This window comes from Mobula hypostoma, chromosome 5 (genome assembly GCF_963921235.1).
Source record: "Mobula hypostoma chromosome 5, sMobHyp1.1, whole genome shotgun sequence".
NCBI lineage: Eukaryota > Metazoa > Chordata > Chondrichthyes > Myliobatiformes > Myliobatidae > Mobula > Mobula hypostoma.
Genome location: NC_086101.1, coordinates 172,583,541 through 172,611,491, shown reverse-complemented (window position 1 = coordinate 172,611,491; position 27,951 = coordinate 172,583,541). Strand labels below are relative to the sequence as shown.

Sequence of the window (27,951 nt, the reverse complement as noted above, 5' to 3'; positions counted from 1 at the left end):
TGTTGGGCCACCCTTTGAAGCAATTGCCTGCTCACCAGAGTGACTTACTGGATAACTTTAAGGGTTAAGAAGATTGTGCGCAAAGGCATCTGATCTGACCACAAAACCCTACAAAGGATTGCCAGGACTGCTGAGAGGATCATTCAAGTCTCTCTTCCACCCATTAGAGATATTCATTAAGAGCATTGCATAGAGCCCTTGGGATTGTCAATGATCCCTCCCGTCCGTCCAACAAACTCTTTGACCTCCTAACATCAAGCAGAAGATACCACAGCATTAGGGCAAGGACTATTAGGATGGAAAACAGCTTATTCCCCCAGGTCATCAGACTACTAACTCCCTGCCACCACCTAGGGCTCATCATGTATGAAGCACCAGTAGTGTATACTGTTCAATTTTTGATTTGTTTTATAAATACACCTTATTATTTATTAACACCTCGGTCCAGAGGAATTTTGCTCCATTTGGTGGCATACATACATACGGTTGAATGGTAATAAACTTGAATGATTCACATCCAAACCTGATCTGCAACAACTTCTATGAGTTACATTAGTAGTCTGGTTGATAACTTCAATATTGCAATAACTTCAGCAGTTTTATAGCAATTTTTTTCCAATGCTAATCCACAATCCATCAAAAGTAAGTTTGATTATACAACGGGATTTGACATTCTCCTTTGGCATTGGTAGCCTAGTACATTATTGCATTGTGTTTTCTTATCTATAAGTCCACTGCCTATATCCGTAGACGTCTTTAATGGAAGGGTAGGAAACTGGAGGAAAAACGGTCATCTTCAGACATTCAACTTGAAGAATGATAAGGATATCAATCAGCAGAGGCCCTGTGTCTTCCATTCTGAAATTATTTTCTTTCTTTCAAGGAAAATTTGGATTCCCTCATCAAGAAAACAATACCATCGATTCAGGTGAGGTGGACCTGGGACGGCGAACCGTACAGGAGGTGCCTCCGGGGGTCTTCTGGAGAGCCCAGCTCTTTATTGACCAGCCCCTGTTCCTGAAGTTCAACATATCTCTTCCTAAGGATGCATTGATTGGTGTGTACGGCAGAAAGGGACTGCCTCCCTCACACACTCAGGTATGGTTTGTAACAAATTAATGCATATCACTTTGATTCCATCTGCTTTAGCTTTCCCCATCAATTGAACAATGGCATTTTATTGCAGACTGAATCAACTATTTCACATATTCGTTCCTGTCTTCAGTTGTTTCCCAGGAATTTCCTCAATGAAGTTCTGAAACTTATTCTGGGGTCATTGATGTCAGCAGTATGTACGTCCGAAAAGTATTGCAAAATATAAATTAACTTGCTATCATTTTCCATTTTTATTTGCTTGATTTCCATTCCTTCCATCCTCTTGTTTTAGCTCCAATACAACTCATGCTGCTGTTTCTGAAGCCTGAAGGAAGTGCTACACAAACATAAGATACAGAAGAATCCAATTCTGCTCTTCATGTTGTTGCCAGCACTCCTCCAATCTAATCCATCCCAAAGGCCTGTTCTCCCCTCCTCCAGCATTTGTCCAATTTTCTCTCTAAAGACGTTAAAGCTCTCCCTCAACCATGACTTTTCCCAACCAGTGGAAAAGTTCTTTCCCAATTCACTCAGTCAAACTATAACATAATTTTAAGATATCTATTAAAAATATTCAATTAACCTTCTCTGCTCCATTGAATGTATTGCCAGCGGCTCATTCATCTCTTAATACGATAGTCTCCTATCCCTGTGGTATCCTGGAGACCCCCGTGAGGTTCACTGCTCAGCTCTGTAACATGCATACACTATCTGGTCCCTGTTGTTCTGCTTACATCCACCTCTCCCTGCTGATTTTTTTTAAGATCTAGCACACCTGGGGAAGTGTACTGGTGCAGATGAGAGAGTTGCAGACACAGTTTAACTCTGACATCCATTGCGATCTGTGTGTAGGTCACACATACCTTACACTGATAGGTGACCCCTCATCCCAAAGTGTGCACATCAGTAGATTAATTGATCACTGTAAATTGCCTGTAGTGTATTGGTAGAATCTGCAGGGCAGTTTGGGAGTTATGGAGCAATATAGCACGGATGCCAGTCTTCACCCTGTTGGGTCCATGTCAATCAGAGTGCTGGCACAACAAGTCCCAATTTCCTGCTTTATGCCCCACTGCTCCATGTACCTATCCAAGTACTTCTTAAACAATAGTCTATTACCCATCTCAACCATTCTTCCCGCAGTATCTTCCATATACTCACCATCTTCTTTGTGGAAAATGTTGCCCATCAGCTCCCTTTTAAGCATATCTATTTATTGAGATGCAGCCTGGAATGGGCCTTTCCGGCCCTTCGAGCTGTGCCACAGAGCAACCCACAGATTTAATCCTAGCCTAATCATAGGACAACTTACAGTGAGTATTTAACCTACCAACCAGAACGTCTTTGGACTGTGGGGGGGGGGGGGGAACTGGAGAACCCAGACGGAACCCACGCAGTCACGGGGAGAACATACAATGTTTCTCCTTTAACCCTAAATCTATACCCCCTAGTTTTGGACTCCACCACCCTGGGGAAAAGACTGTTGCCATCCACTTTATCTCTGCCTGTCATAGTTCTGAGCATTTCTGTTAGGTCACCCCCATTCTCCTGTGTACTAAGGAATAAACATCTAGTCTGGCAAGCTACCCCCCCCCCCAATAACTCCGGCCCTCCAGTTGTGGCATTTTTCTGAACTTTTTCCAGTTTAACCACATCTCTCCTATAATAGAGTGACCATAACTGTACAAGTCCCACCTCAGTACTGACTGATATAATGACCCAATTCTGTGCCACAACTGAAGAAGGCTAGCATGCTAAATGCCCTTTTCACCACCTGGACTATGTGTGACGCCACTTTTAACAATGCACTTGTGCTCCTAGGTCCCTCTGTTCCATGATACCCCCTCATGCCCTATCTGTCATAGTTTAAGTTCTACACTGGTTTGACTTCATGGAATGCAGTCGACGGGAATGTGGGAGAATAAATGGGATTATGTAAATGGGTGGTTGATGATCAGCACAGACTCAATGGGCTGAACAACCTGATTCCATGCTGACCCTATGACAATGATGTTCCAGAACAAGCAACAACAAATAGGAATCATGCTTGACAGCTGGTCCCTGCAGCCTCACCTCCGTCATCATTAGCAATCGAGCTACCTCACTGCTTTCAATCCCACAATATTTCCTCCACCAGCCCCTTCATTCCCAACTTGAAAAGCTTTTGCAACTCAAACCGACTCCACTTGCCGTCAAGACGCTTGCGGAGAGAGTGTTTGTACTTTAATTAGGGGATGATGTTTTGTCGGTTGTGTGAATTTACTTCCCCATTTTGTGTATTAATGCACTGTGAAATGCCAGCACATGGAGCTTTCAGAAGATCACTTCTCAGTTTGTTTTCAAGCCGTCACTCACTGACATTGAAAGGAAGCCCGTGCTTGATTCCTTTCTCATCAGTATTCATGATGGCTTTGTTTGGAGACATTTGCTTTGCATTCCCACAATTATATTTGCAGTTCTTTAAAAAAAACTGACCAGTCTGAGTTGATTGAAATTCTCCAGCTTGTTCATTGTATTATTGTGCAGTCTCTTTAAAACCCTAGCATTGAATTTCTGCAGAGTATTTGTTTCGTAGATAACAAACCCTTGAGAACTGCCAGAGTGACTCTGCATCACCTCGGTGCAGTAATAAAAGATCATTTCCGTGGCTTCTCAGATCGGTCTGATAAGAAGCTACTCAACTTTATTCTCGTTTTATTTATCAGTATTACAGTCAGTTCCTAAAACATACATAATGAATTCAACAAGCTTTCAAGCTAGCGCCAGAATCATACAGAGCAGAACATCGTTATTTTAGATTCAGAGTGTACTTAGACCTGGAGCTCCTGGGTAAATGTATGCTAAAATAGGTACTGAGGAACTGAAAACAGGTTACCAGGTAGGAACAAAGTGTGAACAACGACAGGTCATTAAATCACTATCTCTCCTGGGAACATGTCTGACCTGCTGAATGTCAACAATATTATCTGTTCTTCCTTCAGATTTCCAGCATTTTTATTGTTTTGCTCTTGGAAATGCTGGTGTCACTTGAATAATGTTGGCATTGTGCCTTTGCCTCATTCATTTCCAAACCTTGGGACCTTCATTTCACAGTCCTTTCAGACACTGAGACGTTTCTCCCAGTAGCAACAAATCCAGGTTCTCCGTTCAGATGGCTGCCTGATCGCGGGACTCCTCTCCAAACCCAGTCAAGTTCTCATGAGCCCCTCAGCTATGTGGAGTACTTCGCCATGTATTCAACCTGAGCCTGAGGCTCCGGAGGGTTCCTGTACTGTGGAAGACGTCCTGCCTCGTCCCTGTGCCGAAGACGCCGCGCCCCAGCGGCCTCAATGACTACAGACCAGTGGCATTGACCTCCCACATCATGAAGACCCTGGACAGACTTGTTCTGGAGCCGCTCCAGCCTATGGTCAGGCCACCCTTAGATCCCCTCCAGTTCACCTACCAGCCCCGACTAGGAGTTGAGGATGCCATCGTCTACCTGCTGAACCGTGTCTACACCCACCTGGACAAGCCAACGAGCACTGTGAGGGTCATGTTTTTTGACTTCTCCAGTGCGTTCAGCACCATCCGCCCTGCTCTACTGGGGGAGAAGCTGACAGCAATGCAGGTGGATGCTTCCCTGGTATCATGGATTCTTGATTACCTGACTGGCAGACCACAGTACACGTGCTTGCAACACTGTGTGTCCGACAGAGTGATCAGCAGCACTGGGGCTCCAGGGGAATGTCTTGTCTCCCTTTCTCTTCACCATTTACACCTCAGACTTCAACTACTGCACGGAGTCTTGTCACCTTCAGAAGTTTTCAGATGACTCTGCCATAGTTGGATGCATCAGCAAGGGAGACGAGGCTGAGTACAGGGCTACGGTAGGAAACTTTGTCACATGGTGTAAGCAGAATTATCTGCAGCTTAACATGAAAAAGACTAAGGAGCTGGTGGTAGACCTGAGGAGAGCTAAGGTACCGGTGATCTCAGTTTCCATCCAGGGGGTCAGTGTGGACATGATCAAGGATTACAAATACCTGGGGATATGAATTGACAATAAACTGGACTGGTCAAAGAACACTGAGGCTGTCTACAAGAAGGGTCAGAGCCGCCTCTATTTCCTGAGGAGACAGGTCCTTTAACATCTGCCGGACGATGCTGAGGATGTTCTACGAGTCTATGGTGGCCAGTGTGATCATGTTTGCTGTTGTGTGCTGGGGCAGCAGGCTGAGGGTAGCAGACACCAACAGAATCAACAAACTCATTTGTAAGGCCAGTGATGTTGTGGGGATGGAACTGGACTCTCTCATGGTGATGTCTGAAAAGAGGGTGCTGTCTAAGTTACATGCCATCTTGGTCATTGTCTCCCATCCACTACATAATGCACTGGTTGGGCACAGGAGTACATTCAGCCAGAGACTCATTCCACCGAGATGCAGCACAGAGCATCATAGGAAGTCATTCCTGCCTGTGGCCATATAACTTTACAACTCCTCCCTTGGAGGGTCAGACACCCTGAGCCAATAGGCTGGTCCTGGACTTATTTCATAATTTAATGGCAAAATATACATATTACTATTTAACTATTTGTGGTTCTATTACTATTTATTATTTATGGAGCAACTGTAATGAAAATCAATTTCCCCCGGGATCATAGAAACATAGAAAATAGGTGCAGGAGTAGGCCATTCGGCCCTTCGAGCCTGCACCGCCATTTGTTATGATCATGACTGATCCTCCAACTCAGAACCCCGCCCCAGCCTTCCCTCCATACCCCCTGACCCCCGTAGCCACAAGGGCCATATCTAACTCCCTCTTAAATATAGCCAATGAACTGGCCTCAACTGTTTCCTATGGCAGAGAATTCCACAGATTCACCACTCTCTGTGTGAAGAAGTTTTTCCTAATCTCGGTCCTAAAAGGCCTCCCCTCTATCCTCAAACTGTGGCCCCTCGTTCTGGACTTCCCCAACATCGGGAACAATCTTCCTGCATCTAGCCTGTCCAATCCCTTTAGCATCTTATACGTTTCAATCAGATCCCCCCTCAATCTTCTAAATTCCAACGAGTACAAGCCCAGTTCATCCAGTCTTTCTTCATATGAAAGTCCTGCCATCCCAGGAATCAATCTGGTGAACCTTCTTTGTACTCCCTCTATGGCAAGGATGTCTTTCCTCAGATTAGGGGACCAAAACTGCACACAATACTCCAGGTGTGGTCTCACCAAGGCCTTGTACAACTGCAGTAGTACCTCCCTGCTCCTGTACTCGAATCCTCTCGCTATAAATGCCAGCATACCGTTCGCCTTTTTCACCGCCTGCTGTACCTACATGCCCACTTTCAATGACTGGTGTATAATGACACCCAGGTCTCGTTGCACCTCCCCTTTTCCTAATTGGCCACCATTCAGATAATAATCTGTTTTCCTATTTTTGCCACCAAAGTGGATAACTTCACATTTATCCACATTAAATTGCATCTGCCATGAATTTGCCCACTCACCCAGCCTATCCAAGTCACCCTGCATCCTCTTAGCATCCTCCTCACAGCTAACACTGCCACCCAGCTTCGTGTCATCCGCAAACTTGGAGATGCTGCATTTAATTCGCTCATCCAAGTCATTAATATATATTGTACACAGCTGGGGTCCCAGCACTGAGCCTTGCGGTACCCCACTAGTCACCGCCTGCCATTCTGAAAAGGTCCCGTTTATTCCCACTCTTTGCTTCCTGTCTGCTAACCAATTCTCCACCCACACCAATACCTTACCCCCAATACCGTGTGCTTTAAGTTTGCACACTAATCTCCTGTAAAGTATGACTATGAGGTCGAATCCCATACTGGCAAACAAAGGACACAGGTACTTCATAGTTACTGTCCTTGCATAACCCATTGAAATCTCGAACACATCCATTCCAAATCAGCAATGCAGTACATATTAGCCTCAAGCCCCGACCCTAACACTATCTTGCAAACTGTTGTTCAGGTATTGTCAATACAGGAGAAGAAACTTTTACAGTATTGCTTTTTCACCAATATCTACCATCCACATATATAAAACTTCAATGTTCCATTCTCACCAGTCCCTTCAAACATAGGTAGTCTGCTCCAGCTCCAACAATTGCCCAGTTTAAAGAGCGTTACCCTAGGGAGGCTAAATGTGAGATGCCTACCCCTAATCTGAAGCCAAATGCAGCCCTCAAATTTTCGATTGCCTTACTTAATTCAGTGAGGAAGCGAGAGCACATCAATCACATGCCATTTTCTTGTCATCTGAGATTGCTTTAAGCTTTGTTAAATAAATTAGGTCAATCTAGCTGGTAATGAAGGCTGATACAAGGAAGATCAATAGCTGCCTGAAACTACTACAAACCACTTTCTGAAAATGTTGGTTTGAAAATAACTTGCAGATCAATATTTCTCTTTGTTCAGAGTAAAAGGAGCAACACAAACTATCAAGAACTTACCTAAATTCTTAATGAGAATCCATGTTGACCACTTGTACCACATGATATGATTTTATCTGCTTTTATCCCAGCTAGTTCAATACATTCTTCAATGATATAAAGGTCACACTTGCAGTCTGTTCTTGCATGCTTTTTATTTGTTCAAGCTGCTGGTCCATCACAGTCACCTAATGAAGTATAGCCTATCTGTGTTCTCAAATCCTTAACTTGCCCTGTTGAAGTCAGCACACATGTAGAATTTGAATTTATTCTGCAATGCCAAAATTCATTGCAAATTTTCTTGCTCTCCAATACTCTCTGCTTTCCTGAATGTGCAGATCTCAGCTGGGTTATAAATAAATAGACTCCACTGCCTATATAAATAAAGTCCACTGGCCACTAACACGCCCGCGCAGCCTCACTTCATATAATAAACTATTGAATATGCAACTTGTGTATTGTAACTGACCAATCGTACAATTTTATTACTAGAAGGAAGAACAGATGAAATCGGATATAATTAACTGAGCAACTATAGTCCAGTTTGACTAGCAACAGTTAAAACGAACTCTTAGAAACAATAATTGGGGAGACATGCAGAGAAATTAAGCTCTGAAAGTAAGGGCGTCCAAAGTTCACTTTATTGCCTTTGGTTCAATGAATTTCAGGTGCATAGAAAAAAGCACTCATGGTGTAAAATAGTACTGCTAACAGGGCATGAAGTTCCAGGTGAAAGCAAGTAAGAATTTTGAAATGCATCAATTAATTAGAGAAGACTGTACAAGCTGAAGCTTATTTCTCCAGAAGTGAGAAGGATGCTAGATGATCAAACAGATGTTTTCTTTTATGTTTATGCAAGGGATTTGCTGATTAGAGTAAGTTTCCTGGTATCGAAAGCCCTGAACTTTGGAGATGGTCAGGAAAGCATCCAGTAAATTAATCAGGAGAAACCTGACCTTGAAAGTGGGACTAACCAGGGAACCTAATACTGCATGTTAATAAGGTATGTTGCATAACTGCCCTTACAAGCTATACAAGACAGAAAGGAAAAGAAGAATATGATTATGTGGTCAGATGGGCTGTTATACTTTATACTTTATTGTCGCCAAACAATTGATACTAGAACGTACAATCATTACAAATATTAAATAGTAAAAATACTAAATACTAAAATTTAAATTATGAATCATAAATAGAAAGTAAGGTAGTGCAAAAAATGAGAGGCAGGTCCGGATATTTGGAGGGTACGGCCCAGATCCGGGAGCACGTTTGCAGGAGGGGGACACGTGTGTAGCTGAGACCATTTGGCCCCAATAGTCTGTGCAGTAAATTCTGTGCAATCAATGTGAGCTAACTTGACTCTACTAAAGCAAGCACAGTTTGATTGAGGGCTTCTACTCCTATGTCTTAAGGTCTTCTAAAATCAAGGAAGCTTTCTGAAAGCCTCAGCTACTGGATCAAAGTAAGGAATAAAATGCTGAGCACTTGAATTTGTTTTAAATGTTCTGTAAAGTAACTTGTAATAAATACATTGGAAGTTTTCAGTATGATGGTATTAAAAGATACATAGAACAAGTGCAAAATTGATAGGTGGGTGAAAATCTGTTTTCAGATAAACATGTGTTACTTAGAAAATAGTATCTCCAACAGTAGGAATCCCAACCAATCCTGTATCTGAAGGGAGAGCTGTATATCCTATATTACAGATGTCTGTGTTCTTATAAATTCAATACATGGGGCTAGAGTGGGGATCACCTAGACAGTAGCAAGTCAATTGAATCTACAAACTATGATATTTAGACGAATGGTGGCTGGAGTGCTGTGGAGGTGGCAACTGAAGGCTCAGTTCAAGAATCATTCACCCCTTAGCCCACTTGGTTCCCAAATCTAAGCCTGACTTCTGAGGAAGAACTTGGCTGGCACTCTGCAGTTTCAACGAGCCATTTTAGATATATAATGCACAGTATGATTCTCTGAACTTTGCCTCATTCTGCTGCTCAGATTTCACTGTTTTTATAAAAACATTGTATGTATATGGATTTGCTGAACTCCCAGATAAAGTTAATGCCGTGAAAGACTTTTTTATGGGTGGAAGGAGAGGAACCATGGCCAACTTCCTGTTTTTGTATGATATTAAATGGCGGGGCCGGCTTGGGGAAAACTGAATGGCCTGCTTTACGCTTCTATTTTCTAACATTATTACATTCCATAAGAGAGTAGGATACATTTGCTCTCTGGCATTGAAGTGTGAACAGCTAGCATTTGGGGGAAAATAAACTCACTTTACTTTCATTTATTTTTTCCTAAATGATAACCTTGAAGTTTAATAACCTGATTTCAGGACTGGGTACTGGCAGATTCTGTATTTACTCTTCCATCTTTTTCTTCTGCGCTCTCATTTCATGCAATGTACACGGTCAGTTGGACCTGAGTTATTCCTAGCTTCTGGTCTACCACAGAGCTTATTATGGCCCTGTCATTTATTGTTTGAGTACATGTTGGCAACCTTTCCCAAAGCTGGTCAATCATCCATTCTATTCTTTTGATAAAGACTTAGTGTTGACCACAATGAACATGGTTTTGACACTTATGGTGGCAGTAAGTTTGAAGGTTTGATTAACAGTAGAAAGGTAAAGATTTCAAGAAAGCAAATGTCTGACATTTCAGTGAGGTGGCTGGATTACCTAGGAGACTTCTTCCATTCTACTGCTCTTTCTTTGGTGGTCAGCAGCAGAAAACTTAGAAAAGCAGAGGGAAGTGTCAATCACCTCATTTCTCCAGGGCTTGTAGCCGTCCTCCTGATGACACCACAACTGAAGATCGGGAATATCTGGGACCAAGTGTGCCCCAGGTAAGATTGTAAAGCATCATTGGTAGGGGAGTCAACATTGAATGGTTCAGCTATAATTGGTTTTCAATGCGAAATGAGGGAGAAGAGAAGTTCAGAACATTTCTTTCCATAGTAGGTCACTGGCACATGGAATACCTTACCTCTGTGCAATGAGTCAGAAATCATTGCATCTTTGAGAGACTGAATAAACTGGGATTTTATGTCCCTAGGACATGGGAGCCTGAGGGGTGACCTTATAGAGGTATACAGAATTATGAGGGGTAAAACAAAGGGTACAATTTTAATTTGAGAAGGGAAATATATAAATGGAACACACAGAGGATGGTGGGTATGTGAAACAAGCTGCCCAAGGAAGTGATGGGTGCATGTAAAATTACCACAGTTATAAGCGATTTTGTCAGGTACTGTATATGGATAGAAATGGTTGGGTAGGCACCTTGGTCAGCATAGAAAATTTGAGCCAAAGTGCCTATATCCATGCTACTTTACTCTACGACTCAAAGAAGATGACTCAAGTCTGTGGGGAGAGTCTGATATTTGTTCAGTCATAGTGGGCCAAATGCCTACCGTCTGGTTTGTAACTAACAAAAGTAATTCCATGACAAAGACTCTCGTCCTGATATCAGGAATGCCATTGAAAGATAGAGCATTGACCCAAGTATTTTTTTCAATGACACGTACCATATTTTACACACAATGATAATAACCAATACACCCGAGCCAAATTAAAACCAAGACCCTTATCACTTCACAAACACAAGAAATTCTGCAGATGCTAGAAATTCAAAGCAGCATGTGCAAAATGCTGGAGGAACTCAGCAGTATCCATGGAAATGAATGAGCAGATGACATTTCGGGCTGAGACCCTTTTCCAGGACCTTATCACCTCACAATTTGAAGTCTATCTGTGGATCAACAACTATAGTCTATAAAGAGGAGTAAGCAGGCACTTATTAGTGAGAAGCCTGCAATGAACCACATTGACAAGTTTCTGTTGAGGTTAGTAGCGAGCAGTTAGCAAACTTTGTGTAGTATTCCTCAAGTCTCTGGTTGTGTGTAGTACTGCCCCCTTTGTGTATGTTTAGTGGAAGTGCTTTAACCACTGAGTAGTCATGCAGTTCCAATTATATGTTACTGGGTGAAAGCAATGTTGTTTACATTCTGATTTATTCATGCTTTTGTAGTTGTTATTGTCTGAGTCTAAACAGATATCCACTGGCAATTCACAATGGAAATTCACAATTCACTCATATTAGCATTAGGGCAGGTATTGAATCTTAATATGATAATTTGGGGTCCTGTTCTGTGTATCTACTGTAATCTCTGAAGGGGCTGAAATTTGAAATAAAAACATAATGTTGCCGCTCAGGCAGGGCAAAACAAAGCAATTCCCTCTCTCAAACACACGATGCCCTCCATTAGCTTTTAATTACGACAAGTTAATTGCTTGCTCAATTTATGGACATCATCTGTACTGTCTACATATCACAGCCAGCGGAACTGAAGGTAAGGGTGCAAGTACAATTAGTCTTTCTTATTCTATCATGTGCTTAACACCAATGACACAGAGGATCAAAGAAATTTAAGGCACAGAAGATGACCAAAAAGCCTGTTGGGTCCCTGCTGATATTCCCAAATCCCTGTTCTCAGTCTTTTGACTTGCATTTCATAGCTCTTCCAGGTACCTTACAGAAATGATGCGATTTTTTACCTCCACCCCCTTTTCAGGTAGATCGGTTCTAGGTCATCACTTCTTCCTGGGCAAAATACACAATTTCCTCGATCTCCCTGGAATCCCTTTATAGAACAGAGAACAGTAGAGCACAGGAACAGGCCCTTTGGCCCTCAGTCTTGTGCCAAACCGGCTACAAGGGGTGATTGATACCTCCTACACTTACACATTTAATCCAGCGGTCATGGAACATATGGATCTTGGACCTCCAGAAAGTGCCCACAGCAGCGGTGATTGATAAGTTCGTGGCCTAAAGTAGAAGGAGATGAGTTATACAGCTGTCGTTACAGGCACATGCAGTTCAACTTTTTGAGTGATTATGCAGAAAATAATTCATCGCCTTCTACCTTAAGCCACAAACTTATCAATCACCCCTGATGAGTTATTAACCTTAAACTTTTCTGCATAATCACTCAAAGAGTTGAACTGCATGTGTATATAATGAGAGCTGTATAACTCATTTCCTTCTACCTTAGGCCACAAACTTATCAATCACCCCTGCTGTGGGCACTTTCTGGAGGTCCAAGATCCGTATGCTCCACGACCACTGGACTAAGTGTGTAAATGTAAGAGGGTTCAATGTTGAAAAATAAATGTGCTAGGTTTTCTAAAATTGACTGCTTCTACCTTAGGCCATGAACTTATCAATCACCCCTCGTAAAAAGCAAACTAAAAACATTCAAACACTAGTCCCTCCTTCCTACACCATGTCCCTATCCCTCCATCTTCCTTACATCCATGTGCCTATCCAAACCTCGCTTAAAAGCCTCCAGTGTATTTGTCTCTACTACATACTAGGAAGCACATTCTAGGCATCCACGATCTCACTTGACCCTCACATCCCCTTTGAACCTACCCCCTCTCACCTTCAATGCATGCCCTCTGGCATTAGATATTTCATCCCTGGGAAACAAATACTCTCTATCCACTCTAGCTATGCCTCTCAGAATCTTGTACACTTCTGACAGATCTCCCCTCAGCCTCTAGCACTCCAGAAAAGCAACCCAAGTTTATCCAGCCTCTCATGATAGCACATGCACTCTAAAACAGGTAGCATCCTATTAAACCTTTCCTGCACCATCTCCAAAGCCTCAACATCCTTCCCACAGCGGGGTGACCAGAACTATATGCAATATTCCAGATGTGGCCTAACCAGAGTTTTCTAAAGTTGCAACATCACCTCTTGACCTTTTGAACTCAGAGCCTCAACTAATAAAAGCAAGCATTCCATTATCCTTCTTAACTACCTTATTGACCTGTGTAGCCACTTTCAAGAAGCTATGAACTTGGATCCCAAGGTATCTCTGCTCAGCAACACTGTAAGGATCTTGCCCTTAACAATGTATTGTCTCCTTGCATTTCCCTACCAAAATGCAACACTTCACATTTATCTGGGTTAAACTTCATCTGCCCTTTCTCTGCCCATATGTGCAATTGATCTATATCGTACTGTATTCTTTGCCAGTCTTCTACACTATCCACAACTCCACCAATCTTGGTATCATCTGCAAACTTACTAAACCACCCATCTGCATTTTCATCCAGGTTATTTACATACATCACAAACAACAGAGGTCCCAGCACAGATTCCTGCAGAACACCAATTACAGAGCTTGAACAAGTCCCTTCAACCACTACCCGCTGTCTTCTATGTGCAAGCCAGTTCTGAATCCAAACAGCTAATTTGCTACGGATCCCATGCGTCTTAATCTTCTAAATTAGCCTCCAGTGAAGGACTTTGCAAGCACCTTACTAAAATCCATGTAGACAACATCTACTGCCCTAACCTCATCAATCTCTCTCACCACCTTGTCAAAAAACTCAATCAAGTTGGTAAGGCATGACCTGCCATGCACAAAACCATGCTGGCTCTCCCTAATTAGGCCATGGGTTTCCAAATGCTCATCTATCCTATCCCTAACAATTTTCTCCAGCAATTTCGCTACTACAGATGTTAGACTCACCGGTCTACAGTTCCCAGGATTTTTCCTTGTTCCCTTCTTAAATCGAAGTGCAACATTAGCCTGCAGCTAAAGAGGACATGAAGATACTGCTTAAGGGCCCAGTAATCTCATCTCTTGCCTTTTTCAATAACCTGGGGCTAAACCCTATCAGGCCCTGGATACTTAACTACCTTAATGCTAATTAGGAGGCTCAGCACCTCCTCCTCCTTGACCTCTTACTGTCTTAACCTATTTATGCACACAACACTGATCTCCTAGTCCTCCATATCCTTTTTCTTGGTAAATACTGAAGCAAGGTACTCATTAAGTGCCTCACTCATATTCTCTGCATCCAATCAAATGTTCCCCCCTTTATCATTGAGTGGTTCCACCCCCTCTCTAGTTATCCTCTTGTTCTTTATATATATGTATAGATTGCTTGGGATTCACCTTAATCCTACCTGCCAAGGACTTTTCATGGCCCCTCCTGACTTTCTTAATTTCCTTCTTTAGTTCTTCCCTGGCTTCTTTGTACTCCTCGTGTGCTTTGTTTGCTCCCAACCCCGAAAGCTTTACATACTTTTACCTTTTCCTCCTGACTAAATTCATTACCTCTGGACATCCAAGGTTCTCTTATCTTTCCATCCCCTTCATTCCCTCCAACATGAACATACCCTTTCTGTACTCTGTGCAGTTGATCCTTAAACAACCTAGTCTTGCCAGAAAAAACGGTGATTCCACTTAATACTTCTTAGTTCCTGCCTAATGCCCTCGTAATTTGCCCTACTCCAATTAAAAACTCTCCCATAAGATAAGGTACAATAAGATAAAACTACATTTATCCCGAAGGAAGTTATTGTTGCAAAGTTGCTCAGTCAGAAGCTTATAATTTAAAATGTAAGCATTGAGGTATGAAAAAAAATGCATTAAAAAGTAATAGTGCAAAATACAGATATGCAGTGAAACCATATATTTATATACTTAAGGAGAAGGAGTTGTAGAGTCTTGTAGCCACAGGGAGAAGGGACCTCCGGTGGGGTTCAGTGGTGCACCTCGGTGGAATCAGTCTGTTATGAAAGGTGCTCCTCTGTTTGTCCTGTCTCTCATGGAAGGGGTGAGAAGGATATGCACCTCAGCTTCTGCAGCATCCTCCTCTCAGACACAATCACCAGGGAATCCAGTTCCACTTCCAGACCAGATCCAGCCTTCCTGACAAGCCTATCGATCTTCCTGGCAGCAGCAGTTCTCACCCTGCTGCCCCAACAGACTACAGTGCAGAATTGAATGCTGGCCACCACTGAGTCGTAGATCATCTGCAGCGCAGTACTGCAGACCTTGAATGACCAGAGCCTCCTCAGGAAGTACAGTCAGCTCTGCCACCACTCTTCTGTGCTCAGCCTTTTGACCCCGGCTGTTACAGCCCACAACCGCTGAATCATCTGAAAACTCTGCAGGTGGCAGGACCCCCAGTTGTATATGAAATCCGAGGTGTGGACAGTGAACAGGAAGGGGACAAGACAGTACTGCCCCTGTACTGCTAACCACAGTGTCACAGCTCTGCAAGTGAACTTACTCTCTAGCAAAGCAGGCTGTTTGGTGTTAAAAAGCACTGGAGAAATCCAAGAACGTGATTCTCACAGTGCTGCCTGGCTCATCTAGATGAGTGTAAGCCCATTGAAGCTGGAAGATAATGGCATCCTCGACTGCAATATGTGGTTGGTAAGCAATCCAGTAGTGGATTTACGATGGTCTGAAAGTGTGTCAGGACCAGTCTTTCTAATGATTTCATAACATAATATGTGAGGCCAGTGCCACTGGTCTGTAGTCACTGGGCATGGTGGGGCATGTCTTCTTGGGTACTGGAACCAGGCAGGAATGTTTTCCACAGCACAGGGACCCTCTCCAGGCTCAGGCTCAGACTAAAGATGAATTGAAGGACTTCACCCAGCTGAGTAGTAGCGCACACACCTGAGTACCCTTGGGCTGATGCGGTCCAGGCCCATGGCCTTGCCTGGGTGAAGTCTGCTCAACTCTCCCCTTACCTGCTCAGCAGTGACAGTCAATGTGTCTGTGGTCATTGGCTCTCCATTGTCCTTGAAGAGAGACGGAGAGCGAGGGGTGAGAGGGGAGGAGCTGGGGGGTGGATGGGTTTTAGAGGAGTAAACAGAAGCCTCCGCACCAAACCTGTTGAAAAACCAGTTTAACTTGTTGGCTCTGTTCCGGCCCCCTTCACTCACCTGGTCTCTGTTGTTTTTGTACCCTGTGATCCATTTCATACCTCTCCACATATCCCCACCCTCTCTTTTAACTCCTCCTCTAATTTTCCTAAAACTTCGAAAATCTGGTATATTAATCGTACATTCATGCCCCTCTCTCAGCCAAGTTTCAGTACTGACTACAATATCATAGCTCTATGTACTGACTCATGCTCTAAGTTCATTATCCTTGCCCATAATACTCCTTGCATTAAAATATGTACACTTCAAACTATCTGACCCAACATACCTGTTATTTTGATTTTGCTCTTCAATACTTTCCCTGAAATCTTTACCTTTTGGTTTGATCCTTCCCTTACTGACCTGGGGCTCTGGTTCCCAGCCCCCTACAAAACTTGTTTAAACTCTTCCGAGTAGCATCAGCAAACCTCTCGGCCAGGATGTTGGTTCCCCTCCACTTCAGATGCAACCCTTCCCCCTTGTACAGGTTCCTATTCCCCAGTAAAGGTTCCAGTGATCCAGGAACTTGAAACCCTGTCCCCTGCACTATCTCCTCAGCTACTCATTCATCCGTGCTATCGCCCTATTCCTACCTACACTAGCCCATGGCACAGGGAGTAATTTGGAGATTACTACCTTGGAGGTCCTCCTCTTCAGCCTCTCCCTGAACTCTACACATTGCGCAGGCCCTCTTCCCCTTTTTTGCCTTTGTCATTGGCGCCAATATGCACCATGACCCCTAGCTGTTCCCCCTCCCCCTTGAGAACATTCTGCAGCCGCTCCGAAACATCATGGACCCTAGCACCCCTGAGGCAACACACCATCCTGGTGTCTCTTTTGCGGCCACAGAATTTCTTTCTGTCCCTCTAACTATTGGGTCCCCCTATAACTAGTCCGCTGCTTGATTTTACCCTTCCCTGTCAAGCCTCATAGCCGGCCACAGTGCAGGCAGGCTGGCTGCTGCTGCAGTCATCTGATGGTCATCCCCTCCAGCAGTATCCAGACGTATACTTGTTACTGGGGGATTGGCCACAGGGGAACCCTGAAATGACTTCTTAATCCCTTAACCGCTCCTGGTGGTCACCCATATGCCATCTGAAGCCTGTGCTCTGGGTGTGACCACCTCTTCAAAAGTCTCATTTATATTATATTCAGCTTTCCGAACGATCCTGAGTACTTCGGACTCCAGCTCCAACCCCTTGACCCAATCAGTCAGGCGCTGAAGTTGGGTGCACTTCCCACGGATATTGTCGTCAGGGAAGCCGTCAGGTATCCTGAATTCCCACATCTGACAGGAGGAGAATTCCATCCTGACTACACTGTACTGGAAAAAAAACCCTTACCTCTTTTTAACTGTGCCTCTGCCTGTTCACGCTGAAACTGTTCAGCTAAAGCCTTCCCATTCTATCACGGTCACACTCATACAATGGCCACTCCACTTGAGCCTATCTCCCTTTTATTTGCAGCTGAGTAAGACCCCTGACGCCGACACTTGCCGCACCTGCACAATCCAAAAAGACTGGCCTTGGCCCAATCTGCTCCTTTTATAATTAACTTAATTGTCTGTCCCTGATTAACAACACCTCTAAGAGGGCAAGATAATTTTGGATTACCCAGTCTGGGTTGTTCAAATTCTGTGTACCTCAATTAATCATACCTCAGTCTCCTTTGTACCAGATCTGGAGACTGGATTGGCTGTGACTGTTTCACCTGGAGCATCTAAAACTGAGCTGTCACCTTGCAAAAGTATATAAAATCACTAGCCAGGGACTCATAACCAGGTCCTGATGAAGGGTCTTAGCCCGAAATGTTGACTGTTTACTCTTTTCCATAGGTGCTGCCTGGCCTACTGAGTTCCAGCACTTTGTGTGTGTTGCTAAAATCAATAGGGATTGAGATAAGGTGAATTGTCACAGTCTTTCACCCAGGATAGGAGAGTCTAAAACTAGAGAGACATTGGTTTCAGATTAGAGGGGAAAGATTCAAATGAGACCGGAAGAATAACATTTTCATACGAGGGTGGTGAATATGTGAAATGAGATGCCACAGCAAGTGGTAGAGACAGATACAACTGCACCATTTAAAAGTCATTTGGACAGGTAAATGGATAGAAAAAGTTTAAAGGAATATGGCAGGCAGATAGAATAAATGTTTTGAGTAGGTGATAAAGCAGACTGGTTGTTGTCCGTATGGGCTTGAGTGAAGCATTTGACAAGGTCTTTCATGATAGACTAGTCCAGAAGATTAAATTGAAAGATCAAGATGTGTTAATAAGTTGAACACAAAATCATCTTGGTCAAGATGACAGAAGGTACTGGCAGAGCGCTGTTATGCTGACTGGTGGTCTGTGACCAGTGGTATTCCACAAGGATCATTGCTGGAACCTCAGTTGGTTGTAATGGGCTGATTATAATGAGGAAGGCTTTCAAAGGATATAGTAGGATTTAGATTGTTTATAAATTCAGACAAGAAAATGGCAGGTGGAGGTTAATCCAAACATGTGTGAGGGTGAAGTGCAAACGCATGATATGGTAGGTTAAGAGTGCTAATGACCAGAGAGATCTTGGGGTGCAAGTCCATATGGCCGTGAAAGGCAAATCAAGTAGCAAAGACGGTAAAGAAGGCAGATCACGCAAAATGCTGCAGGAACTCAGCAGGCCAGGCAGCAGCTAGGGAAAAAAAGTACATTCGACGTTTCAGGCCGAAGGTAGATGGCATGTTTGCCATCATCATTCTGGGCACTGAGAATAAATGTTGGCAAATCATGTCACAGCTGTATAAAACTAACAAGTATACGGAATCTTGGTTTTCGAGAGGTATAGACTCCCTGGTTAAGAGTGAAAGGGTATAGACAAGTAGGAACAAATGAAGTGCTTATGGAGTACAAGAAATGCAAAGAACACTTCAGAAAGAAGTCAGGAGGGCTAAAAGGAGGCATGAAGATGCTCTAGCGTATAAGATGAAGGAGAGTCCTCAGGGATTCTACAGATATGTTAAGAGCAAAAGGATTGCAAGGGACAAAATTGGTCCTCTGGAAGACCAGAATGGTGATCCATGTGTGGAGCCAAACAGATGGAGGAGATCTTAAATGAATTCTTTGCATCTGCATTTACTTGGGAGATGGCTACAGAATCTATGGAAGTGAGGCAAAGCAGCATCAACTTCATGGACCCGGTACAGATTGCAGAGGAGGAGATGTTTGCTACCCTGAAGCAAATCAGGGTGGATAAATCCCTAGGGTCTGACAAGGTTTCCCTCGTATCCTATGGAAGGCAAGAGCAGAAGAGCAGAGATACTTAAAACATCCTTAGCGACAGGAACAGTGCCAGAGGATTGGAGGATAGCCGATATTGTTCTGCTGTTTAAAAAACATAAACCAGGAAATTATATGACAGTGAGTCTGACATCAGTTGTGGGAAAGTTATTGGAAGGTATTCTAAGGGACTGGATATATAAGTATTTGGATAGACATGGACTGATTAAGGATAGTTAGCATGGCTTTGTGTGTGGTAGCTTTGTCTAACCAATCTTAGAGTGTTTTGAAGAAGTTACCTGCAAAGTGGATGAAGACAAAGCAGTGGATGTTGTCTACATGTACTTTAGTGAGGCATTTGACAAGGTCCCATGTGGGAGGCTGATCAAGAAAGTTCAGTCGCTCGGCATTCAGGTTGAGACATTAAATTAGATAAGACATTAGCTTTGTGGGAGAAGCCAGAACATGGTGGTAGAGGGTTGCCTGTCTGACTGGAGGCCTGTGACATGTGGTGTGCTGCAGGGATCTGTGCTGGGTTCTTTGTTGTTGGTCATATCTTTCAATGATCTGGATGATAATGTGGTTAACTAGATCAGCAGATTTGCAGATGACACCAAGATTGGGGTGTAGTGGACAGAGAGGAAGGCTATCATGGTTTACAGAGAGATCTGCATCATGGGCTGAAAAATGACAGATGGAATTTAATGCAGACAAGTACAAGGACTTGCCCTTTGGTAGGCTCAGCCAGGGTAGGTCTTGCACAGTGAATGATAGGGCACAGAGGAATGTGGTAGAACAAAGCGATCTGGGAATACAAGTCCACAGTTGATAGGGTGATAAAGAAGGCCTTTTGGCACATTGGTCTTCTAAAATCAATGTATTGAGTACAGGAGGTAGGGTGTTATGTTGAAGTTGTACAAGGCATTGGTGATGTCTAACTTGGAGTATAGTGTGCAGTTTGGGTCACCTACCTACAGGAAAGATGTAAGCAAGTTTGAAAAAGTACGGAGAAAATTTGCAAGGATGTTGCTGGGTCTGGCTGATCTGAGTTGTAAGGAAAAATTGAATAGCTTAGGATCGTATTCTTTACAATGCAGAAGATTGAGAGGATTTTATAGAGGTGTACAAAATTATGCGGGGTATTGACAGGGTAAATGCAAGCAGGCTTTTTCCACTGAGGTTGGGTGGGACTACAACCAGAAGTCATGGGTTTAGGGTGAATGGTGAGAAGTTTAAGGGGAACGAGGGAAAACTTCTTTACTCAGAGGGTTGTGAGAGAGTGGAATGAGCTTCCAGCACAAGTGGTGCGTGCAAGCCTGATTTCAGCATTTAACAGAGGTTTGTATAGGTACATGAACAGGAGGGATATGGAGGGCTATGGTCCTGGTGCAGGTTGATGGAAGTAAGCAGTTTAAGTAGCTTTGGCATGGACTAGATGGGCTGAAGGGCCTTTTTCTGTGCTGCACTTCTCTATGGCACTATTTGGAGTATTGATAACAGTTCAGTCGCCGCACTGTAGGAAGGATGTGGCGACTTTGGAGTGTGTGCAGAAGAGGTTAGCCTGGATGTTGCTCGGACTGCAATGTGTTAGCTATAAGGAGATGATGGACAAACTTACATTGTTTCCTCTGAAGAGTTAGAGGCCGAGGGGTGACTTGAAACAAGGAAGTACAATTATGACAAGCATAGATAACATGGATAGATTATTTTCCCAGGATGAATTCCAGAAACTCCAGTTGTCTAGCACAGCTTGAATTGGAATGAGTTTATTATTCTCACATGTATGGAGTTACAATTGAAAGCCTGTCTTGTGCACAATCCAAACAAATCATTACACAGTGAATTGAAGTGGTACAAGGTAAAATAAGAAAATGCAGAATAAAGTGCGATAGCTACTGAGAAAGTACAATGAATCTGCAGTTCAAATCTATATTAATGAACTAATTCTAGCTATGATTTAATTAAGATCCAACGTCAACTCAGATCTGGACTAACCTTTTGCTATTTCAGCTGACAGTGCTTTCAATTTAGGGAAACTATGGGTTAGAGGTAGTGCTTAAAACCCTTACGTAACCCAGGAGTGTGTACACTTAAGAACAATTCTCCTGCTCAGAAGAAGGTGATTGGGGGTAATTTTTATGGTTTGGACTTTGTGTTGTCTGATACCCAAGGGTGCTAGACTCGAGGATCACCTGGAGATGCATCTCACACCCCAACAGAAGTCTTCAAGAGAAGAAACTTGACAAAAGAGCCTAACCAAAGCAACTTGCAGCATCAGCTGAATCCCAACACGCGTCAATTGGACTGTTTGCTTTTTGACAGCTGTTGATATGCACTGCTTGACATGCTTGATAACGAGTCTTCTCATCTGTCATATCATGCCTGTTTCAGTATGTTAGATCTGCATCTAGGTGGTTATCTCAATCCCTGGAATGTGGCTAATGAAAGGCTCAGTATGAAAGGTTTTAATTCTGATCTTGTTCAGAGCCCAGGAGCTCTTGTGTACATTGAATCCCCTCTTCCTATTCCAATTGAGGTTGAACATGTTGCTTGTTGGAATTATAATTCCAATGAAGGAGACATTTTATTCAAATTACATATAATAAATGGCTGCATTTGATAACCAAGTGAAATAACCTTGCATTTTATTAGCAGCTGAAATGATTGGTTGTAACTCTGATGTGCGACTGGAATAATATCTCTAATATAGAATTATAAATCAGAATGACACAGAGAGGGCCAGTTAGCCCATCAAACCTGTGCCAGTTCTTGCAATGACAAATCTAGTTTGTCCTAGGCTTGCACTCTTTGCTCTTTTCCATACATTTTATTTCTTGATAAAATACTTACACAGTTCCCATTTAAAGACAGCTACGGAATCTGCCTCTGCTTTCCAAATCAATTTGTTGTTCTTTAAGCAATGTATTGCTTTAAACAAAGTTTAAAAATTCAACTTAAATTTATTATCAAGTATGTATACATATGTCATCTTATATGTCAGGTTCGATTTCTGGAAGACATTCATGGTAGAACAGAGAAATACAATGGAGTCAATGAAAAACATCACACAAGGGCTAACAAACAATCAATATGCACAGGAAGACAAACTGTGCAAATGAAAGTAAATAAATAATACTGCGAACATGAGTTGTTGGGTCATTGAAAGAGAGTCCACAGGTAATGGAATCAGTTCAGAGTTGAGATGAGTGAAGTTATCCACACTGGTTCAGGTGTCTGATCGTTGTAGGGTATAACTATTCCTGAACCCGGTAGCTTGGGACCTAAGGCTCCCGCAGCAGAGAGAAGGGAGCTTGGCTTGGATGTTCTGGAAGCCCTTCCTCAGTCCTTTTGCCAAGTTTGTACTCTTTGATTATTCATGCTTCACCCATTGGGAGCAATTCCTTTCTATTTATGATATTTAACATTAAATCTCCTGTTAGTGTTTTTTCTCCCTCTCTGCTCCATGAAGAACAACTACAGCTCTTCCTGTCTATTCATGTAACTGCAGTCTCTCTCTCTGCAGTTCTCATCAGTACTCCCCTCCAATACCTTCCTGGCCATCCTGTCATATTGAGCATGGAATTGGATGCAATACTTCATCTGGAGCTGAAGTGACATTTTATATTGGTTCAGCATAATGACTTAGCTTGCCTCTCTTTGTAAAGCTCAGGAATTTATGATAGTTATCATTGACATAATATAATTCAAATCAGTCATTACTGGTCCATCTCCGAAAGTGTCGTCAAACCACAGGACATGATATGGGAATATATTTTTCAAGTTCTCGTTCTTCACACTTCAGTTTAATCAATCTTTATGCCTTAGCATGTTTCCAATGGGTGAAAGACTGATAACTACAAACCACAAATCTGTCAAAAGGACACAGGAAGAGCTTTATTTTATGCAATAACCTATCATGGACGAAACGAACATCTAACAAGGACGTCATGAGCACAGCAAGCACAAAAAGAGAAATAATGTACGAGATCATGAAGAGGCAATGTAACTTCATTGGACATGTGATAAGGAAAGAGGAGTTAGAATGCACGGTAATTATGGGAAAGATTGAAGGGAAGAAAGCAAAAGGAAGGCAAAGACAAATGATGATGGAGACAGCAGCCAGAGAACTGGAAATGAATTCCAATGAATTGATCCACTTGACCCGAAACAGGAGTGTGTGGGCCATGGCAGTCAAAGCTCAATCTGGGCACGGCACCTGATGATGATGATGAACCTGCAGAAACCAGACACTTTGCAGCAAGTACAGGCTGCCTATTGAAAGGTTTCAGGGTGTGTCAGGTGGTGAATACAGCTGCAATTGAGTCGTTTCATAATAGAGCACTGAAAAACAATAGTAATGCCAGCTACTGTAAATCATAACCAGATTCTAACCAATCATTTTTTGGGTAGACTGTTCTACATAAAATGTTCCAGAATTATTTTCTGAATTCCCCTCATACTTGTGACATTAAAGACCCTTCTTGTACGTTCACGCCTGCTTTACTCACTTTTCCCTCTCCTTTCAGTATGACTTTGTGGAGCTTCTGGACGGCAGTAGACTGATCGCCAGAGAGAAGCGCAGCCTGGTGGATCTTGACGACAAAAGACGGCACATCAGAGCAGTGAGCCTGCAAGAGGCAGGTTTTGTCCAGTACCTCGATTCTGGAGTCTGGCACCTGGCCTTTTACAATGATGGGAAAACAGCAGAGCACGTATCCTTCAACACCATCGTCATAGGTAAGCACTGAAGTCAGCAATAGTGTACTAGTTGAAAGCTAGCATCTGGATGCCTGACATGTATACTTTCATTCTCAAGCCACAAGTGATTTCTTCTGCAGTTTAAATTTTGTGCCACATTTGGGCATAATCAATTTTGTACATCGATCATTCAGAAGACCACTAGGCATTAGATATATTTTCGAAACTTCAGAGCGATTGTAATTATGGCTCTAAGCAGTTACTGGTAAGTTCCGTTCATTGGTCATTCAGACTGGGCAGTCAGCAATCAATACTGGGTTTTACTCATTGAGAATTTTCCATTCTGTCCTTGAGGGCGTTATTGTATTGTAAATTCTATTGATTTTCACCATGCCCAGTACCTAGAAGAATATCAGTAGGCTGTTCAACCCTGTGTTTTATACTTGCTCTTCTATGCCTGGTTATACCTTTGTTTCAGTGTTGCTTGTATTTTAATAATTTAATGTTTACAATGTTTCTGACTGATGATATAAAGTGTATCAACATGTTCCTTTTCTTCAACTGAACAAGGGGTTAGTTCATTCTCCCCCCTTTTTAAACTCCATAATGGAAGTTCCATGGAAAACACCAGCCTTAAAACCCCTTCCTGTGTGCAGATGTGACCCCCACTCTGTCATGGTCCGGATCGGGGTCCCTTTAAATTTACCTTGTTTATGTTACGATCCGGACCATTGATTCCCTGTATTCCCGTGTCGCTCGACTTTGGTGATTAGAGGCAATTAACACTCGGCTGAACTGGTAGTTTATAGTAACACACATCAAAGTTGCTGGTGAACGCAGCAGGCCAAGCAGCATCTATAGGAAGAGGCGCAGTCGACGTTTCAGGCCGAGACCCTTCGTCTGAAACGTCGACTGCGCCTCTTCCTATAGATGCTGCTTGGCCTGCTGCGTTCACCAGCAACTTTGATGTGTGTTGCTTGAATTTCCAGCATCTGCAGAATTCCTGTTGTTTGGTAGTTTATAGTCTCTGGCTTTCAGCCGTTCGGTGTGGGAGCGTCTGCAAAGTCATCCAAGGTACGGTGTGCCGATGTCGTCTGGCCGGAGCAAGCCTAGTTTCTGCCAAAGCGAGTGCTGGTAATTCGCCTCTCCTCACCGGAGCAACTCTGTCCAGTTACCTCGCCAAAGTGAGCCTGCAAAGTTTCCTCACCAAGGTAGTTCCATCAGTTAAGCCGCTGGAGGGAATCAAGAACTGCTGTCTACTGTTCCCAGGCCGAGTCGAGAGCTCACCACTACCCGGAGGCTCCAAGTCAAGTCCTGGCTCCGGCGGCATTCTAGCAAAAAGTCAAGTTCTGGACCTGGCAGCATTCAAGCACCAAGTCAAGTCCTGACCCTGGCAGCATTCAAGCACCAAGTCAAGTCCTGGCCCTGGCGGCATTCAAGCACCAAGTCAAGTCCTGGTCCTGGCGGCTTCCCAATTCTGAGTCAAGTCCTGGCCCTGGCGGTCTGTGATTCTTGTCCTACCCCCCTGTCTGAATCCCATCTCTGCCTCTCTCGCCTCTAGCCCTCGTCTGCAGCCCTCGCCTGCACTTCGGTCTAGTTCTATCGCCGGAGCTAGATAGGTTCTGTCTGGTGTTCATTCGTGTTGGTCTTATCTTGCCTTGTCCTCGCCTCCGTGGGGGTAAGTCTGGCCGTCTTGCTGTTGCCCCGCAGGGAGTCATGTCTTGTCTTGTCCTCGTCTCCGTGGGGTAAGTCAGGCCGTCTTGCCGTTGCCCCGCGGGGGGTCATGTCTTGTCTTGTCTGGTCCTTGCCTCCGTAGGGGTAAGTCTGGCCATCTTGCCGTTGCCCCGCGGAGAGTCATGTCTTGCCTTGCCTCGTCTTGTCCTCGCCTCCGTGGGGTGAGTCAGGCCGTCTTGCCGTTGCCCCGCTGGGGGTCATGAGTCCCGGCCCTATGTCCTGTACCCAAGGAGGGGTCCCGGCTCTCTGTTCTGTGTGTGAGTCCTGGCCCTATGTCCTGTACACAAGGAGGGGTCCCGGCTCTCTGTTCTGTGTGTGAGTCCTGGCCCTATGTCCTGTACCCAAGGAGGGGCCCCAACTCTGTGTTCTGTGTATGTGTCCATGGTTCCATGTACCTGCTCTCCCAAGACCGAGGCTCTGTTTTCCATGTTCCTCCCCTTCCTAGCCCATGTCATGTCCATGCCTGGTTCTGGGGTCTAAGCCTGAGGTAAGACCCAGGTACTGGGTCCTTGCCCAGTCTCAGGCTCGGAGTCCATACCCTAGCCTCTTCATGTCTCCTCTTGTTCTGGGAGCTGATTCCGAGTCCTAGTCCAGACCCTTGGTCCCAGCCTAGTCGTAGTCCTCAGTCCTTGTCCAGTTCACTACTCCTGCTCCTGCCTAGCTCTCCTGATATTGAACAATAAACTAAATTTAATTAACCTCACAAGATGTGTCTTGCATTTGGGCCCACCCTTGCTCCCAATCCACCTGCCATTGTGACACACTCAGCACTTCCTCACAAAGATCTTCCCAAGGTTGCAAAAGTACAAAGGAATCTTGGCTGGCATTCCACCATCCTTCATTCAACTTTCTCATAAACTGGTCAGTTCAGAAAATGGAGTTGCTGGCTTTATCTACAGAGATACGGCCGGCGGAGGGGAGACGAAAGAGCTCAAGTATTGGTGCCAGGCAAATAGCCTCTTCCTCAATGTCAACAAAACAAAGGAGATGGGTATCGGCTTCAGGAGAACTCGTACCACTTTACATCAGCGACAGAGCCGTGGAAACTGAGCAGTTTCAAACTCCTGGGAGTGCACATCTTGCACAACTTCTCATGATCCCAGAATACATCCTACACCATCAGGAAAGCTCACCAACTCTTCTACTTTCTGAGGAGGCTGAAGAGAGCTGGACTATGCACATCAATACTCACATCCTTCTACAGATGTGCAACAGAGAGCATCCTTACATGCTGCATCACTGCCTGGTACAGAAACTGCACTACCTACCCGCACGCCATCAAGGTCATATATACAGAAAGATGCTGGGAAAGGGCCAGGAACATCATAAAGGATCCTGCCCACTCTGCTCAAGGACTCACAAACAGGAGAAAATCTGCAGATGCTGAAAACCAAAGTAATACACACAAAATGCTGGAGGAACTAAGTCTTCTAAATATTCTCAAAGTGCAATATTATCCCGCTTCCCATCCCTCTCATACTACAGCTGGCAAACTCCTTTGCAAGTCTTGTCCTTCGACTGTTTACTCTTTTCCATAGATGCTGTCCGGCCTGCTGAGTTCCTCTGGCATTTTGTGTGTATTTCTGCTCATGGACTGTTTGTCCCACTCCCATCAGGGAGGAGGCTACATAGAATCTATGCCAAGCCAACTAGACTCAAAAACAGTTACATTCCCCAAGCAGTAAAGCTGATCAACACCTCCACCCACTAATCCACCCCCATAACCCCACCATCATTACTTTATCATTTCCTGTCAAAGTTCTCTTTTTTAAATGTCACTTTATGAATAGCTAGCTTATGTATTTATACTTACTGTTTTTTAAAATTATTGTGTTCTTTATCTTATTGTCTTTTTTTGCGCTGCATCAGATCCAGAGTAACAATGATTTCATTCTCCTTTACGCTTGTGTACTGGAAATGACATTAAACAATCTTGAATCTCCTCATTGACCCAGGTATCTGCAGCCAGTCAGGAGGCCATTGAGATACAAGGCTG

General features: G+C 43.8%; 1 protein-coding gene across 11 annotated transcripts in view; it reads left to right on the top strand.

Annotated features, from left to right (window-relative positions):
* The window catches only part of tenm3 (teneurin transmembrane protein 3), a 2,629,382-nt gene that overhangs the window by 2,429,968 nt on the left and 171,463 nt on the right, over positions 1–27,951 (top strand). For all 11 annotated transcript variants that reach the window (XM_063049436.1, XM_063049434.1, XM_063049437.1 and 8 more), the window contains 2 exons: positions 884–1,098; positions 24,050–24,260. In XM_063049436.1, coding sequence (XP_062905506.1) covers positions 884–1,098; positions 24,050–24,260 — 426 coding nt within the window. The remainder of the gene's footprint in view (positions 1–883; positions 1,099–24,049; positions 24,261–27,951) is intronic.